Source organism: Lepeophtheirus salmonis, chromosome 2 (assembly GCF_016086655.4).
Source record: "Lepeophtheirus salmonis chromosome 2, UVic_Lsal_1.4, whole genome shotgun sequence".
Classification (NCBI taxonomy): Eukaryota; Metazoa; Arthropoda; class Copepoda; order Siphonostomatoida; family Caligidae; genus Lepeophtheirus; species Lepeophtheirus salmonis.
This window is the reverse complement of record NC_052132.2, coordinates 33,734,685-33,752,750: the sequence shown is the minus strand read 5'-3', so window position 1 is coordinate 33,752,750 and position 18,066 is coordinate 33,734,685. Positions and strand designations below refer to the sequence as shown.

Sequence of the window (18,066 nt, the reverse complement as noted above, 5' to 3'; positions counted from 1 at the left end):
TAATGTATTTTGCGGCAACAAAGCCAATACTCACTGCATAAATGACAAGTTAGTTTACAATATGTCCTCATAAAATATCCACTGCATCCGTATTGTCTTTTAAAATGTTCAAAACCTTTGAGGCAAAGTTATCTTTGCAAGCTGGCTTTACAGATTTTACAAGTGTATGCACATTCAGCCTTTGTTATGGCATCGTGACAATAACTTTGTCTTAATGGACAATCTTGTGTTTCATCTCGACATTCTGCAAATGATTAATTGATGTATTTATTTTTCTGTAAACTTTTTACTAATTTATTTTCAATTGTATTACCGCATATCTGACATGTTCTAGAGCATTGTTTACTCCAAGTTGGGTTTGAACAATGTTCCATGTAACGAAGACAATCATTTCTTTTATCAGCGCATCCTTCAAATGATTTTTAAAAGTTAACTGGAATCAAATGTACCTTTAATTATTTCTTACCACAAATACCGCAAGTCTTTGCACAAACAACGTGCACATTTTCCTTTCCACATTTGTTAATGTCACAATTTGGGGAATGATCATTACATTCAGTTGGTGGAGCTGGTGTTATTGGTCTAGGCCGGGATGTTGGTTTGTCTGATTCCGTTGTTTGAGGAGTACCTAAAATCATCTTTTGAATTATCATTTATCATGAAATAATACAGTTTTACCTCTACAGAGATCGCAAGTCTTCCTGCACATGGTTCCAACATATTTGTCCCGGCACATTTGATGTTGTTTGAAACGCTTACAAGTATTATTCGGAAGAATATCAACACATTCAGGATCTTTTAATAAATGGATACAGTCATTATGAATGTAGTTATCACCTTAATTCTACTTACAACAGGATCCACAACTAACTGGGCAATATTTTATCATGTAAGTATTATGACACGAATATTTTCTTTTTAGATTCACACAAATCTCAGCCTCAAGATTATCTTTGCAATGGGGTTCTTATTTTATGGATGAATAAAATATTATTGATTTGATTGTGGAAAGATAAATTTAAGTGAAACTTACTGCATTTCCTACAAGTTTTAGCACACTCAGATTCTATATTTGATATATGACATTGATGGATCAAATTACTACAGTCTTTTCGATCATCCTTACATACTGTGAATTTTTTAAATGACTTGGCTTAAAAAATTGGTATTCAAAAAACAAAAGAAACTTACTGCATATTTCACACGTCCTTTTGCAATTTTTTCTAACTTCTGGATCCGTGCACTGAGAAATAATAACATTGCAATCTGGTCTTGTATCTCTACATCCTAATTTTTAAAATTTAAAATATATTTTTGACAAAAAAAAATCATTAAATATAATTTGTTATGTATCGGTTCCAAAATTTTGACGTTCAATCCTAAATTCTAAGAAAACTTCCACATTTGACCTCAAAAAAAATCATTGACCAGTGTTTTCATCATAAGTTAATCTTCTAATATAATTTTAATAAGCCTAGTTGAGGCCTTAATTAAGAATAATGTGGACATATTCACGTGTTTCAAAGATACTTAAAGTTTTAAGTAAGTTATTTGTATGATAGCTTACAATAATTCTAAATAAAGTTAGGGATTTTAATGGGAACTTAAAAACAAGGAACGTTTTTCTAGGATACAAAATAGGGAAGAGACAGTACTTGAGACTACGTTGGACGGGACGCATATTAGTCCTGGATGGAGATCCGATACAACAATAGTATATACTTACCACAAGTTTGGCACGTTTTTGCACAATAGTTGTATTTATCAGGACAGCTAAGTTGTTGCTGACAATAAGAGTATGGATATTCATCCTTGCATACGATGATAGGTTTTGTTGTTGTGGTGGTGGTCGTGGTCGTTGTCTCTTTTTCCAATTAACTCAATAATTAGTACAAATAACAGATTATAACCCTAATAAGGAAATACCTTTACATCCACCAAAAGTCTTTTTACAGACTTTAAGAAGATATTCATCCGCATGAGTGACTGTTTGGAAGTATCTACATACATATTCAGGGATGAAATCTTTACAGACTTCATCTATTCATAGAAATGCATCATTTGAAATTATATCTAACAGATTTATAAAGAGAACAAAATACTTACCACAAATGTGGCAAGACTTTCTACAGACTGTTCTAACATAATCATTCTGACACGAATTTTTCCGTATCAAATAGCTACACAATCCTTGATTAATAACATCAAAGCAGGATTTACCTGAAAATATTCAAACAAAGTGTTTCTAGGTAATTAATTCTCTTTAGAGGAAAAGAAAATAGTCTTACTGCAAATTCCGCATGTAACTGGACACTTTTTCCTCATAGACAACTCATTACATTTATGGGGTTGGCCTCTACAAGACGAGTCCTTATCCTCGCAATCTAATCATTAAATTATAATTCCTTATGCTGAATAATTGATTTTTTTTTAAACTTACTGCAAACCTGGCATGTTTGAGGACATTGTTTACGGTAGGACAATTTAATGCACTCTTTTTTGTTCTCGTTACAATCCTTTTTGGTGTCATAACAATCTATGCAAGTTTGTTTGTAGTAAATATAATATAATGAATAAACTTAACATACCACAAGCTTCACAAGTCTTTTGGCAAAGCTTGAGCACTTCAGGTTTAACACAGTCTTCACTCCTACAGAAATCTGGGCTTTTTTTATCCTCGCAAATTTCTTCTGGATCCTCGCATGCCTTACACGTTTCCCTACATATACTCTTGATATAAGTGTTAGAACAGCATCCTGGGTTTTTCAGGATGAACAGCTTGCAATGACTACTTTTGATGTAATCTTTACAACGAGGTTCTAAGAATAAGATATAGTCAGTATGTTAGAAACTAGTGAGGAAATTATGTTTCTACTTACTGCAGCCGCAAGATAATCCACAAAAATCTTTTACATACTGATTGTTGCAGCTATAAATAGCAATAATTTGTCTGCAAGTATCTTTATCATATACATCCATGCAGCGTTTTTCTAAATTGCAATGTATTAATATCAAATTCATGAAAAAACGAGCTGTGTTCAAAAGAGTGGGGACTTTTCAAATTTTGTAGGCAACGAACAGTTGGTATGCTTGTTGTTTCTCTCACCACAAACATATATTTACAGCTTCAACTAAATCATATGTATAGTTTGTTGCTGAGTGGCAAAGTACTTATAACCATTATGCCTCACAATAACAAACTATAAAACAGTAAACATATGTCTAGTAAACTAAAATAAAAAAAGTTGAGTTTGCAAATGTTACAATCCCGCAAAATTTGGAAGGTATCCTTACTTTTTTAACACACCTCATATATCTATATAGTTATCAACATACTACAGACTCCACACGTGAGTGGACATTTTTGTCTAACTTCCAATTTTGAGCAATCATACGAAACCGTTGAGCAATAATAATTATCAATATCATTACAATCTGTAATCAAATGAATAAATAAAGTAGTATATATTATATATTATTTAACTTACAGCAAGTTTGGCATGTCTGAGGACAATTGTTTCTAAAATTATTGTCAAAACATTGATCCTCTTTGTCTATGCAATTGTAGCTTTGATCTTCACATCCTGGGATGATTGGAAAGTGAAAAGGGATCACAAATATACATTTGTATAAGTAGGTTTAATTTTTCTTACCACAATATCCACATTTTTTAGGACAATTTTCGGATATTCTTGGGTTACCGCAATTATCTTTTCGAATATTTACACAATAGCTTTTTTCATTACACTCAATTCCTAGTGCTGGGGTAGTAGTGGGCGTGGTCGTCGTAGTAGTAGTTGACGTCTCACACTGGTTACAATATCTCCGACAATATGTTTTTCCGATATATTGATTGCATTTACCTTGCTTTTTAACACCTATACAAGCTTTGCTGTCCCAAAGATCCTGGCATCTGGAAGCTGAAGTTATTAAATGTAAAAATATCAAATCAAAAAATGGGCCAAAAAACGTACTACAGGAGCCGCAAGTATAGGCACAGTGACTTTGCATGTATTTATTTGTAAAACACATATTTTTATTTCGAAGACAAAATGTTTCGGGTAAGAGATCAATACAATGTGTTTCTGAAATTGAAAAAAAAAAAAGAAAGGCAAATTTAATAAAAGGTTTCAAAATTAAAATAGTTTTATTCATGCAATACCACACGAGTGACAGGTTTTTGCACATTTTTCATGGGTGTCTGGTCGAGTACAAGATATTTGAGATCCTCTACAATATTCAGGGGATTTATCACGACATTCTACAGATATAAAATTTCGAAAATTGATGTAAAATATATACGTAATTAATATTCACCACATGTTTTGCAAGTTAATTGACATTTCTCTCGGAACTTTTCACAGGCACATTTCTCTGGTGTTGAAAAACAATTTGGAATAAGATCCTTACAATCTAATAGAATGAATGCAATTGATCATGGAAGAATACGATAATTACATAATTAATCTGCATATATTTACCACATAGCTTGCATGTTTTGCGACAACGCTTTTGATGATGTTCATTAAAGCAGAAATTTATATCACAATTAGTATCCAAATCCTTACAATCAACATCACCTACAGTGCTCAATAATTATTAAGGAAATCTTTCAAATAAAAAAAATCTTCACAAACCACAAAGATCACAAGTCTTGAAGCAGAAGTTTCGAACATAGTCATTATTTTGACACCGTCCTTCATTTTTATATCTCTGACAAGTATGTGGATTCAAAACATCATTGCATGTTTGTTCTATTAGATATATGAAATATAATACCGTAAAATGAAAATAAAACTGAGCTTACTGCAAGTTTTACAAGTTGCTGCACAAAATGCTTGTACAAATCCATTTCTCTCACAGTCTCTGTAATCTTTAAATCTATCACATTGTTCCTTGGATAATATATCAACGCAATCAGGTCCTGTTTTAAATTAAAATCATATTAATCTTAGATTAATTAAGATGATAATTCTGAAATAACTGACCACACTTGTTACACGTTCGAGGGCATTCATTGGAAATTTTTCTATTATGACATTGATGTTTTTGCGAGGGACAATCTTCCAACAAATCTTGGCAGGCTAAGACATATTAAATATTTTTGGTGTACGTTTACAGAAAACTAACTTTTTATTTAGATTACCACAAACTTTGCAAGTTTTCCTACATCTATTCCTAAAAGATTCTATGTAACATTGTGAAGAATCTTGGCAATGAGCGTATTGATCATCTTGGCACCCTGTGTATGTACAAAAGAAATGCAATAAGAATTAACACCCGTTTTCCGCAAATTTGTTTTTGAAAAGATTGTTACTCACTGCATCGCTGGCAAGTTCTAGGACATCTTGTTGCAATTTTATAATCTCCACAATTTCGAGTGAAACAGGATCTAAAACCATATTCATCATTACAAATATCTAAAAAGTTAAAATCAATATTATGTTTGAAAAAGAGAAAGGTAATAGATTAAAAATTAGAAAATTAAGTGCCAACGAGAAACATCCAATAATTACCACATATGTTACAAGTAGGATTAGGCATAATAATTATTTTAACTGAATCCCTTAGACCTGCAAGAATAACACTAAAATAGTTTAATACATTTTACACTTAAAGTCTTAAATAATAGTTAACATTCATGTATATATTTTTTACAACATTTTATTTTGTTGGTACCTTCTGATGAGATCAAATTATGATAAATTGATTATCATATACATAAGTTTTACAAAAATGATTAAGATTTTAATAGGAAAATATAAACAGACAGATATACTTACCCAGATACACAACTAAACATTTGGTACTTACTTAGATACTCAAATTGAGAATTACCATCAAATTGAAGTTTTGTCTGTACATCCCTTCTAAGAAAAAATCATTTGCATTGAAAATACCTATATTCATACCTGTCAAAAGAACCCTAATGTGATCATTTATCAGCACAATTATTCATAGAACAAGGAAATTTTTTGTTGTACAAATAAATTTTAGGGGCGTCCGCAGAGGAGGCCATCCGGGACTGCAGTACCACCCCAAAAAAGGAATTTTTGGTTTTTTCTAGAAAATTTAATATTTTAAATTTTTTCTCCAAATATTCATTTTTTTGTGTACTGCTATGGATTTTTGAAACTTTTCTTTCAAATAAATTTAATTTTTTGACAGTAGCAGTAGATTTTGTCACTTTTTTTTTTTTTTTTCAAAAAAAGGTTATATATTTTTAACAGTCGCAAATTTTTGAAATTTTTGGTAATACTTGTGGATTTTTGAAATTTTTTGATAATAGCTGTGGATTTTTTTTTCCAAAAAAATTAATTTTTGACAAAAACCAATATATATATATATAATTCAGCTGACGCCCCTGTTTTTATGCTCTCTAAGCGACATCATTTCTTTAAATATAAACTTTAAGTCTTGAGAAACACTTACAAGCTTTTGACGTACCTCCAATTTCATCATCTTTGCAAACTAATAAAAAAATTTTTAAAAATGAGAATAATTTTGTATCGCAAGAATCACTTGTAACATGAAATTTACTTTTGCCTAAAGCAATTGTCGGGAATTTTGGTAGAGTCAGTATTCCATCAGTCAAGAAATACCGAATATTAAGAGGAAAAATGTTTTTGATCAAAATAGCGCCATATTTGCCTTCAAATTTGTTCACAAGTCTTTTAGCTGAAATTTATTCATATACTAGGTAAGTATGTATGTAAATACGTACTTCAACAACTTACGTTAGAGTTTATATGAAGCTTGACACACAATGAATTTTTCCTTTTTTTTTTAATCATTTTTTATTTGGACATATTCTAGAAATTTTATATTTTTTAACAATTTATATTATCCAAGATACAGAATGATAATCGTCGTAAAAGAAATGTTACAATTTAATGTATTTTTATATATGCAGGACCAGTCAACATAACAGCAATCTAGAAATAATTTTTTTCAAACTTAATTGTATGTTTACAACTGGTGCACTTTCAAAGTAGACAAAATTGCTTATCACAATGAAATAATGAGAAATTGGTTAATTTTATTGAAAGACCATATCAGGGATTATATATAAGTCTTTTAGATATTATAATGGTTTTAAACTATAACTAAAACTCTTGGGTATCTTAACTCATCCCCTTAATTTGAATACAAAGCCTATAATTGCCTTAAATATGTTTATTTAAAAATGGATTGTGTGTATATGTACAAAGTAAAAAAATTCAATATAATTTTCTCTTTTCCGGATTTTACAATCATTAATTATCCTTCTGGATCTTTTTCATAAATGTATCAAAAATTTTAAAAAACTAATGTATGTCTTCATTTACTAATCAATAGTATTGTTCGATATCTTGTTTAAAATAATGCAGAGTTTTAATTTAGAAATTTTAAAATAAAGTTGTATAATTTATTTGAAAAGCATTTGACACTTTTAAGATTTGATGGAACTTCCTTCTGATTAGTGAGCTAGCCCACCAGGGCGTCCGTAGGACTATATATATAAACTGTTTTTGGATTTGTTTTTTCTAGTTAAAAAATTAGGGAAAAAATTAAAAAATTTTGAAAAAAAATTTAGGAATAAAATTTAAAAAATGCACTGTAATTAACACAAAATTTCAATTATTAATTTTTGGAAATTTTTTTTGAAAAATCCACATTTTTTACTAAAAATTAACTTTTTTGTGAAAAAATTTGAAAAATCTACATTTTTTACCAAAAATTAAATTTTTGTGAAAAAAATTTCAAATATTAATTTTTTTGACCAAAAATTTTAAAAATTTATAGTTACTCACAGAAAATTAACTTTTTTGGAAAAAAATCATTTGTTTTGGAAATGTCCCTGAACACTGTTCATGAACTATAACCAATTATTGATTGAATTTAAAAATGATTGTTACGTTACCCATCATAAAAACTTTCGAGACCGTTTTCTCTTAATCCTCTGGCTAGGTTACTCCAACACTCATTAGAGTAAACTACTGTCTGGTAAAGTTTCATCAAGATTTTCAAAGTTTGTAGGATCATCTTGTGAGTTGGATATCTAGAGCATCAACCAGATGATTCCATATATGCTGATGGTAAATATTGCTCGTTTTCAAGCTATTTTTCACTAAATATATGTAAGCTTACGTATACAGTTTCAAGATATATTACGGCAGCTTTGATGTTCCTTGTTGCAGTGACATTTTTCGAATTAAACATGCAACACATCCTCTTTGTAAAATCCGTGTTGAAGTGACAATCATTTTGTAAAGTGTGTGGTTAATAAAGTATTATTTATAGTTTTTAAATATATGTTTCAGATGTATTTAGATCCATGTGTAATCAAAAAATTCCATCATAATTATATTTACTTTTGAATATTTAATATTTATTTTTGAGGAAGGAATTTATTTTATAAATAATACCTTTTGTCAATGTGAATGAAAATAGTGAGCTGAGTGTTGGAATAACCTAAATATCATAAACTTTTTTTCATTTGTCAATTTTCTACAGGAATAAATACACGCAAAATAAAATTTCGGACATAAATAAATTATAAAATCCTTCTAAAGGATTTTTGTACATTCCTTTGAAAATTCAATACTAGTGATGTGTTGGAAAACATCAAAAAAGTAAAAGACTCTTCAAAATAACCCTTGGTATCCTCTGTGGAGGAACAGTTTGTGCTTCAGCAGGGCCTCAGGCAAAAAAAAATCTATCCTTAGTTAAGAGCGTTTTTTTAGGGGCATGGTGTAAAATGGCTGCAGCCCTTGCTCTTGATTGGGGCCCCACTCTCTGTAGAATTTTGAATAAAAATTACGAGCATCGAAAAAGAAATACTTAAAAATTTAGAATTGACCTTTTCTATAGAAGAAATGTCCCTAGAAAAAATAAAGTTTTCTGAAAATAGTCATTCAATTAGATATACATCCATAGTTTATATAAAAATACCATTAAAATAAGTAAGGATTGACGATGAAATAATCAAAATCATTTATTAAAAATATCTACTGGTTATTTTTTTTTATATGAAAAAGTAGGCCATTTGAAAAAAGAAAGGGCGAAACTTCGTCAATGTGTCTGCCGACTTGAAAGCTTATGGACTCCCCCTATAACCGGCGCCTATCATTGTGCCACATCGTGGAGCCTGAAGGAAGAAAATCAATTACAATTTTGTTACATTTTTTTATTTCCTATTGTTGGCTGTAAATATTTACTGATTCAAAACTCTCCTTATTCATAAGATAAGCTTATTTATGATTTTCTAAAGTAAACACCTTCAATTTTATATTCCATATACAACATTTTTGAAATCCATTTATATTAACACCTGACGAATTTAGTCCATAATTCGAGTTTATATGTTTTTATCTAAGTGAATCAATACGTATCCTATTTTTTAACGATGAATTAAGAGAAGTATTAGCCAAATCCTTCTTATTGGAGAAAAAAAATCAAAAGAATATTCAAAATAAGAAAAATTGTCACAGATTTTTGCCCTTGGATTGAGATGGTGCTTTCCCCATTGTCTTTACCTCTATAAACATTAGAACCACGATTTCCCTTTGGGTGTCTAGAGAGATAAACATTTTATATGCTGTCAAAATGAATTTATAGCTTAAAAAATATTTTAGAATAATAAATAACTTTAAAAAATTATTTTTTAGGCTATTTTTTATAATGAATTACTTTTTACTCTGCGATAAAATAGAATTTTTTTCCTTGTGATCCAAAAAGAGGAATTTATAGACTCTAAAAAATGGAATATTACTCAACCTGTGGAGCTGTTTATTTGAGTTTAGTATTGTTTTTTTGTTTTTTTGCAAAATTTAAAACAATATGTTAATTATGTTTTGACAACTTAATTTTTTCTTTGTCAGTTTTTATAGCAGTTTAGAGACAGATACAGAAAAAATTAATGCTTTTAAATCTGGAAATATGTACCTAAAAACTAAATTTTATGCTATGTTCTTTTTTTTTTATATTTCAAGGCGAAAAAACACTAAATCATGTACAAGTTTGGAGATTTAAATTGACAGAAGAGGAAATTTTGTGAACTTCTTTAATGCAGGAATATTTCCAAATTCACAAATGAGCTTGGAAAATAATTATTTTATGTATCATAGGTCAAGGATATATCACAAATAAGAGATTTTACTCAAAAAAGAAGGGATTGGTAACGGAATAAAATGTCCCAGTTGAGGTATTGTAAAGCCAACAAGAAAATATAATGTTGTATTTAAATTTCCCCCCCCCCCAAACAGCTGGATTTTTGTCAACTGGGATGTTGATATATAACACTTTGTAGGTCATGACTCTTTTTGAATCTAAATAGTTAATGTGATTATATATACCGGTAGTTGCATAAATACGCGGACTAATTTTTAAACGCTTATATCTCGAGGTTCCGTGACCGGAAATGAAAAATTCCAGCACAAGTAGCTCGGTAAATCTTTTGGCTTTGCTTTTGATTTTCTTCCTCGCATCAAACAAAGTCGTTTACGATTAATGACGAGGCCAAACGCCATATGGTTGCCACTCTCCTCCGCGCCAGTAGGTCTGTCTACTTGGAGATAATCAAGGACACTGGACTATCCAGGACTACTGTGTTCAAGGTCCAGAAGCTTGTCAAGGAGGGAAAAGATATGAAAGACCTGCCCATACCTCTGGAATGACTCAGGATTGGCTCGCTGCCAACATGCCCTTTTGGAAAAAAAGCATTTGACCACATCAATCACCTGATTTGAATCCCCTTGACTACAGTGTGTGGTGGCAAATTGAGAAGAAGGCCTGTGCTACCCGCACCCCGAATTTGGACTCATTGAAGGGCAGTGTCAATGAGCAATGGGCAGCCATGGAAGACTTTAAATCATCAATGTGTGCAAGGCCTTCCACGGGCACTCGGAGGGTGTCATAGCAGCTGATGACAGTTATATTCAGTAACTATATTAAATTTTATACCAGAATAAATCCTCTATTATATAATTCTCAAAAAAAATACGTCATACGAGTTTTATTACACATTTATTTATTTGCGACAAATAGTCCGCGTATTTATGCAACTACCGGTATGCATAACATATATACGTACCGTCAAAACTCACCAAGGGTAAAAACATACCGAACCGAACTGTGGTACAACACTGTACCGTACCATCCCTAAGTTTGTCAGAATATATGTACGTTTGATTGTATACTTTCATTTATGTGTTCTCGTTTTTTATTCACTTTTTTTCTGAATGGCGTAGGGATTAGTTTATAGCAATAGTCATTGAATGTATCTTTTATCAAGAAGAGTCACCTCGTATATATTTTATTATCAGAGTCTATGTACATCCTTTTAAATAAGTAATCCCTCCCAAAGTGAATTCAGTGTAATCGTCTCCTTTATTCGCCTTGCCTCCGGTCCCGTTACGTCCGTATTTTAAGTAGTAGGGTTCATGGAATACATCAAGTGGCAACGAAGATGGTAAAATTATTACCCAGGCTCATGCTCGCGGAGCTGAGATATGAATGTTCCTAGTTGGAACATGGAAGTGAGAACGAGTTAAGGGGAAAGAAGAAAATGGAACTCGTGGTATTGGTGAACGATTACATCGAGGGTTGTGGCTATGATCCCAAGTCCTTCGATTTTAGTGATGATACTCAAGTCTCTAGAGATGGTGCGTCAGGCACGACGGGATAGCTGGGGTTACGGAAACCTTCTCCATTCGTGATTGATGGTGCGAGAAGGGGCCATAGATGGTCGACATGGTGGGACGAGTTTAAAATGTACGTGTCCCTGTTTGGGAAATGTCCCAGGAACGGAAAAAGTATCTCCTGCTTCACTGTACTAGGAAACAGGTCCAGCAATGTTACAACACTATACAAATTGTGTCTTTACCTGAAGAGGACGTCTTCAACTCGACGGTAAGGGCAATTTGCAATGCCTTCTCCCCAAGGGAAAGTCTGTTGTTTGAACGTTTTCTTATAGTCATTTCTGAGAGATCTAAGAAATAAGAATATAGTTTGAACCTGCGGTCATATTAAAAAGAAAAGAAAAAATGCAGTACCTATATGTATAGATTTATATAAAAGAGATATATAAAAATGAATGAAATTGGGAGGCACATTATATAAAATAATGCATGTGACTTTAGATTAGGTTTAACAACGAGCGTGTACTCCCTGGCTCAAGACGTCATATTATTATTTTTTTCTCAAGTAGTTATTCGCCTTCTTATATTCTTGAGGAGAGAACATCTATGTATCAATTAATTACTTGTGGGTATTATGCTATTGAAAAACAGAGAGTAATACTAAGGATTTCTAGACAGTTATATTCTATATTTTTAAAGCAAATGGTGTCTGTTCGTCGACCCCTAACAGAGGCTTCACAGGGGAAGATATTGAGGGGCTGTAACCCCCCTCCCAATTAAGAAATTATTGCTTTTTACAAGAAAATTTAATTTTTGAATTTAAAAAAAAATATATAATATTTAAATTTAATATTATTTTCCAAAAATTTAATTTTCTCATAATAACAATACATTTTTGAAATGTTTCTCAGATCAAATTAATTTTTGTGAACAAATATGTTTTTTTGAAATTTTTTCCCCAAAAATTCAATTTTCAATTTCAATTTTTTTTTTTTTTTAATTTAAAAAATCCATAGCTATTTTCAAAACATTAAATTTAAAAAATCCAGAGTTGATCATAAAAAACTGAATTTTTTTGGAAATCATTAAATTCAAATATAAAATGTTAAAAAAAAAATTCCAAATACTAGATTTTTCGGAGACAAATTTTTATTGAAAAAAATTTGAAAAATTAAATTAAATTTCAAGTATTAAATTTTTCTCGTATGAATCAAAAATTCCTTAATTTGGAGGGGGCTACATCCCCTCCAGCCCGACCTTTGCGGACGCCCTGGTAACCACTAACTTTATTCAGGCTAATAAGATGAAGGAGATAATCAACGAATTTACGAAACAAAATGAGGCTTGCATGCATTTGATTCTTGATAATTCTGGATGTCTGTTGTCTGCATGATTTAGAGTGGTATGAAAAATGTGTAAAAGATAATAACATTTATATTTTGGATTTTATCAACAATAAAACTGATCCATATTTAACTGAATTGTTCTTTTCATAATTTGAACACATACCCTCACACACATTTAATTATCCGGTATGTGTATTGGCAAGCTGAAATGGTCGTAGTGCTTGAAATAGGCTGTGACGTCCCTAATATCAGAGCTCAGTTACGTCCATGTCAAACAACCTTTACATTGTGGCAACAATTAGTTCATTGCCCCTCGAGGTAAAATTTAAAATATAACTCCTAAAGTTAGAGAAAAATAACCCATTAATTGATTGCAAAGATTTTTACCAACTAATAACAGCAATGAAGGTCTTTCTGCTTCTCCCTGGTTTTTTTCTTTACAGAAAATAGTATACAAAAGAACTGGGTTTGTTCCAGATCAGAACTGTTAAAATTTAGATGATGCTCCGTTAAGAACGACAAACTGTCATAGGAAGGAACCACATAGAATCCAGAACTGCGATTTAAGCATCCGTTACATCACTAGTTGGTACCTATAGAAAATATTGTATTCTTTTGTGTTATTCGCAACAAGCTTCGCCCACGCTCTAAAATAAATAAATAAAAGTCATGTTACAAAATTGTTTTTTTGAGATTGGGAGAGGGGATATCACGATTTTTTAATATATATATTTTTTTATAATTTGTAAAAGTTAGTTCATATTTAAAAAAAAAAATGGTATATTAGATATTGATATGCAATGCCGGCTTCCATAGAGAAAGAGTGATCCATTAGATGACGATTACTTCAAATATAACTTGATCCAACGCCATCATTTTAGACAGGGATGGAATAATCCAATTAAATAACTCATGTAGTATACCTGCATAGAGAAGCTCATTAATAATAACAGATATAATCGTTCTTTATTAAAAGGGGGGAGGGAGTAGATCTTTGGGAATGACAAATGATTTTTCCAATCAACTAATGCGTAAAACTCACAAGGCCATTATAAAATTCTTCAAAAGGACAAACAAATACAAAAGGTCACATGGTATAATCCCACCAGTATAGAAATTTGCTCAATATTTTGGGGTAAACTATAGATTTTTCTACTTACTGAGGATATATCTACAAATAGAGATGGGCATTTTGTAGCGAGCAAGAAGAAGGCAGGAGTGAGACAAGACTTGAGATACTACTTAGTTTTGTATTGGTCCTTATTTAGAATCAATATTATATTTTTATGATTAATGCTCTTAATACATTTTCATATATATTATTTTAATAAAGAATTCAAAGGAACGACAGTTAAGCGCTGGTCTCAAGAACTGACGCCCTTAAGGACCAGTCCTAAGACTGAGCTGGACTAGAATGAATATACAAGGGTAAACACAACGCTAGTAGTAATGAATTAAGAACCTAATTATCATTAGAACTGGGCATACATTTGCCCAAAATGAGCAAAAACCGAGTGTAATTTTTTTTAAATATCAAAATTGAGCATTTTATATTTAAAGAAAAATACAATTTTATAAGGATAATTTCAATTAATGAGCTTTGTTTAATATTTATCATAATTTATTCATAAATTTTGCCATATTAGATCGACAAATCAAGATTTTAGACAGGTTTTCTTTTGTTTTTGCCTTTGAACTGTATTGATAGTTTTAAAGATTCTAAAAGACTTTTGGCATGATCTTTAATTAAATGGAGGCATCTCATCATGACAACACCTGATTCCAACTTTCTGCATATATAACGGGTGGCCATCCAGCGGTTGCATTTTAAACTACCACTTTTTGGACGTCTGGGAGCTGTAGTAACATTCTCATTGTGTCTAATATTTTGTAAAAGGTCCCCGGTTTACGAAATAATTAAGTATATGCTCAAAGAAAATTGGGCAATACTGAAGACTTACTTCCAAAATGGAAAGTCTTCAAACGGAACTGCAATAAAATTACGCCGGTAGAAATAAAGTGCATTCCAGGCAGTTTGTGGATAAATTTGTGAAGCGTGTGCGCGAAACTGTTTCGTTAATGGATTGGATAAAACAACGCGTTCCCGTGTTCGTCCAGTGCGCTCAATCGAAAACATTGCTACTGTTCCCGAAAGCGAAAAAACAAGCAAGGAGCTGTCGTTACGGTCAACTTTGAGCACTATCGGGCCATGTTGGAAGATTTTTTGTTTCCCCAAATAGAAAAGGAAGGCATCGATGACATTTGGTTCCACAGAATGGCGCTACGTGCCACACAGCCAACGTTACAGTGGATCTTTTGTGCACTGTCTTGGACAATCGCATCATAAGCCGAAACGGCAACGTCAACTGGCCACCTCGTAGCTGCGATTTGATTCCGTTGGACTATTTTTTGTGGGGAATCGTCAAAGATAAAGGTTACGCCAACCATCCAGAGACGATTGACGATTTGAAACACGAAATTGGAGTCGCCATTGCAGCTATTGAAGCTCACACAATCAAAAATGCATTGAACAATTGGGTCGACAGAATGGGCTACTGTAAGGCCAGCGACGGCAGTCATATGAATAAAGTGGTGTTGCATTATTAACCGGAATCTTGAGGCTTTCCAATAAATAAAAAAATATTGAAAATATTCATTCGTCTTTTTTTTATAGCAATATCAAAAAGAAACTATTGACTATTTCAGTAATCTTGCTCCATCTCATGTTCGATCATTGCATCATAGATATGATTTTACCTCCAAAATGAGAGCCTAATAAAAGAGGATTGTTGCAAGTGGATTTTTTCTCGAGAATATCATAGAAACGTCTGTAGCTAAAAGCTCAGCCTGGGAAGGCTCTAGAGACGCAAGTACTCCACTGGGTCATCACGTCATAAAAAAGGAAGAAAAGGGAAGATCATATACTTAAAGTTGTATATACACTAAGCATTTTTTAGCGTGCGATTTTTTTATAGAACACCTGAACAATGTTTTATTTTTATTTCCTCAAGCTGTAGTCATTATTCTTGAGGAGAGACCATCTAAGTATTGAATAGTTACGTTAGGATTTGTTGAAGAGTTATCTTTTATATTAATAAATCAAAATTTGTCTTGGAACCGAGGCCGAATTACTCAGAACAATGCTGGGTACTGACGCTGATATACGTCTACTAAAGATAACATCGTATCCACAACATAAAAATGTACTTTGTTATCTATTGTCAAATAACAATAATATACAAAGTCCTTATTTTTTTGTAATAGTGTATTGTAAACTATAGAGTCTCCATGAATATAGTTTTTTTTTAATATAATAACGCAGTTTGCAAATATGAAGTATCATTCTAACTTTGCATCGTTGAATTTGCAATCGTAACTTCATTTTGACTAATACTTTCAAAACTATTTATTCTCTGGTTCACAGAGAGTTTTTAATTTAGTATTTGTACTTAGATTTTTCAACTTTAAGTCGTTTCAATTCTTTTTAAAAATAATTCAGAATTTTCACATTGTATGAGACATAAATTTATAGCACATAATTAAAAAAATTTCTTTTTTGTTGTTCATCTTCTGATCAGATTAATACATTTGATTAATAACATGAGTAATAACAGATTCAATGAAGTAATATATATTCTTCATTACTCAATTAAAAAGTAATTTCGTTACATATTACTTATTACTTCATTAGAAAAAGTAATTTCTTTACATATTACTTATTACTTCATTAGAAAAAGTAAAGGATTTATATTTTTAGCTCTATCTTTTTTGAGTTGGTAATCTGAACATTGTTTTTATCGTCCTAACCAGTTGTCATTATAATTTAGTTCCTGAGAAGTCAACTTCCTTTCCAACTACATTCAACAAATGATTGATATATACAAAACCAAAATGAACAATTATATGTGCTCATAAAAAGACGGAGAGTAACTCTAAGGATTTGTTGAGGAGTTTTAATTGTAGATCCTTTTTGGACTCACAGAGTATAACTAAGGATCGACATTCTTGTTTATTTCCAAATCCCACTCGTAACAGCTGCTTGTAGCTGTTCTCATAAAACGTCATGACAGCTAAACTACTCGCCTTCAAGACATTCTGATAATTGTCAAGGTTTCTATGATGATTTTCGGGGTTTTTTTTTTTTAACATTCTCAAAATTGTATTAATAAATTTTGCCACATTATATCGACAAATCAAGATTATGGAAAAGTTTTCTTTCATTTTTGCCTTTGAAATGTATTGATGGTTTTAGTCATGCTGAAAGACTATTCAGCATCCACATTAAAGGATGGAGCAAATATAAAGTTGCCATGATCTTCAAGAGTCTTATTAAATAGAGGCATCTCATCATGACGTCACCTGATTCCAACTTTTTGCATATATAGAAGGATTTAACAATTTGGGGTAAACATATTAATGATATGTTGCAACATTCTAGGTGGATTTTTCAATAGTTAAATTAGTACATAATTTCTCCTTCCTTTAATTGGCTATAGCCGTAATCTTGTTCAATCACATATCCGATTATTACATCTTATATATAATTTTACCTCCAAATGAGAGCTTAATGAAGGAGTGATATTGCAGGTGGTTTTTTTCTAGAAAAATATCATCAAAGAATCATCAAAAACTGTTGTATAATCATATACGGACTAATATATAATATACGTGATGAATACGTAAAAGATGTAAGTACTAGAGTTGGGTTCCAATCTGGAAATCCTAGCTCGGTATGGACTGGTCTAATTTAAAGATTCGGTATGGACCGGTCGCATTTAAAAGTTCGATCTCGTTCGGTCCCAAAAAAAATCGGTCAAGACCGATTTTACAGATAAATTGTGAATAACATGACGTCATATGTTTTTTCAGGTAAAATTACGTTATACGAAGTTTAAACAGAGATAGCTGGGATTAAGTTTGATCCCGCCGTCTCTAGTATGTATACAGTATTTGCTCTAGAACTTTTGAGATTCTTTTGAAAAAAAATGAATGACAGATGATCTAGAAAAAAAAGGTATCTCATAATATATGAGATCGAAAAAATCTGTCCATAAAGTGAGACTGAAAAAAATTTGTCTACAAATTGAGACCGAAAAAGT

The 18,066-nt window shown here is 31.4% G+C and overlaps 1 protein-coding gene across 1 annotated transcript; it reads right to left on the bottom strand.

The window, feature by feature from the left end:
• Positions 1-44: 44 nt before the first annotated feature.
• Positions 45-8,251, bottom strand: LOC121113599 (uncharacterized). The gene is made up of 28 exons (XM_040707425.2): positions 8,131-8,251; positions 7,904-8,072; positions 5,322-5,420; positions 5,147-5,242; positions 4,989-5,084; positions 4,808-4,924; positions 4,638-4,754; positions 4,482-4,580; positions 4,318-4,413; positions 4,163-4,261; positions 3,975-4,085; positions 3,654-3,920; positions 3,489-3,584; positions 3,337-3,435; positions 2,880-2,990; positions 2,589-2,819; positions 2,441-2,536; positions 2,289-2,384; positions 2,107-2,220; positions 1,927-2,040; positions 1,727-1,864; positions 1,192-1,287; positions 1,034-1,129; positions 853-966; positions 679-795; positions 467-628; positions 314-409; positions 45-244 (listed from the first exon to the last, which is right to left on the bottom strand). The coding sequence occupies exons 2-28, from the start codon at positions 7,908-7,910 to the stop codon at positions 129-131; spliced, it is 3,096 nt and encodes a 1,031-aa protein (XP_040563359.2). The 5' UTR covers positions 7,911-8,072; positions 8,131-8,251; the 3' UTR covers positions 45-128.
• Between the last annotated feature and the right edge of the window lie 9,815 nt (positions 8,252-18,066).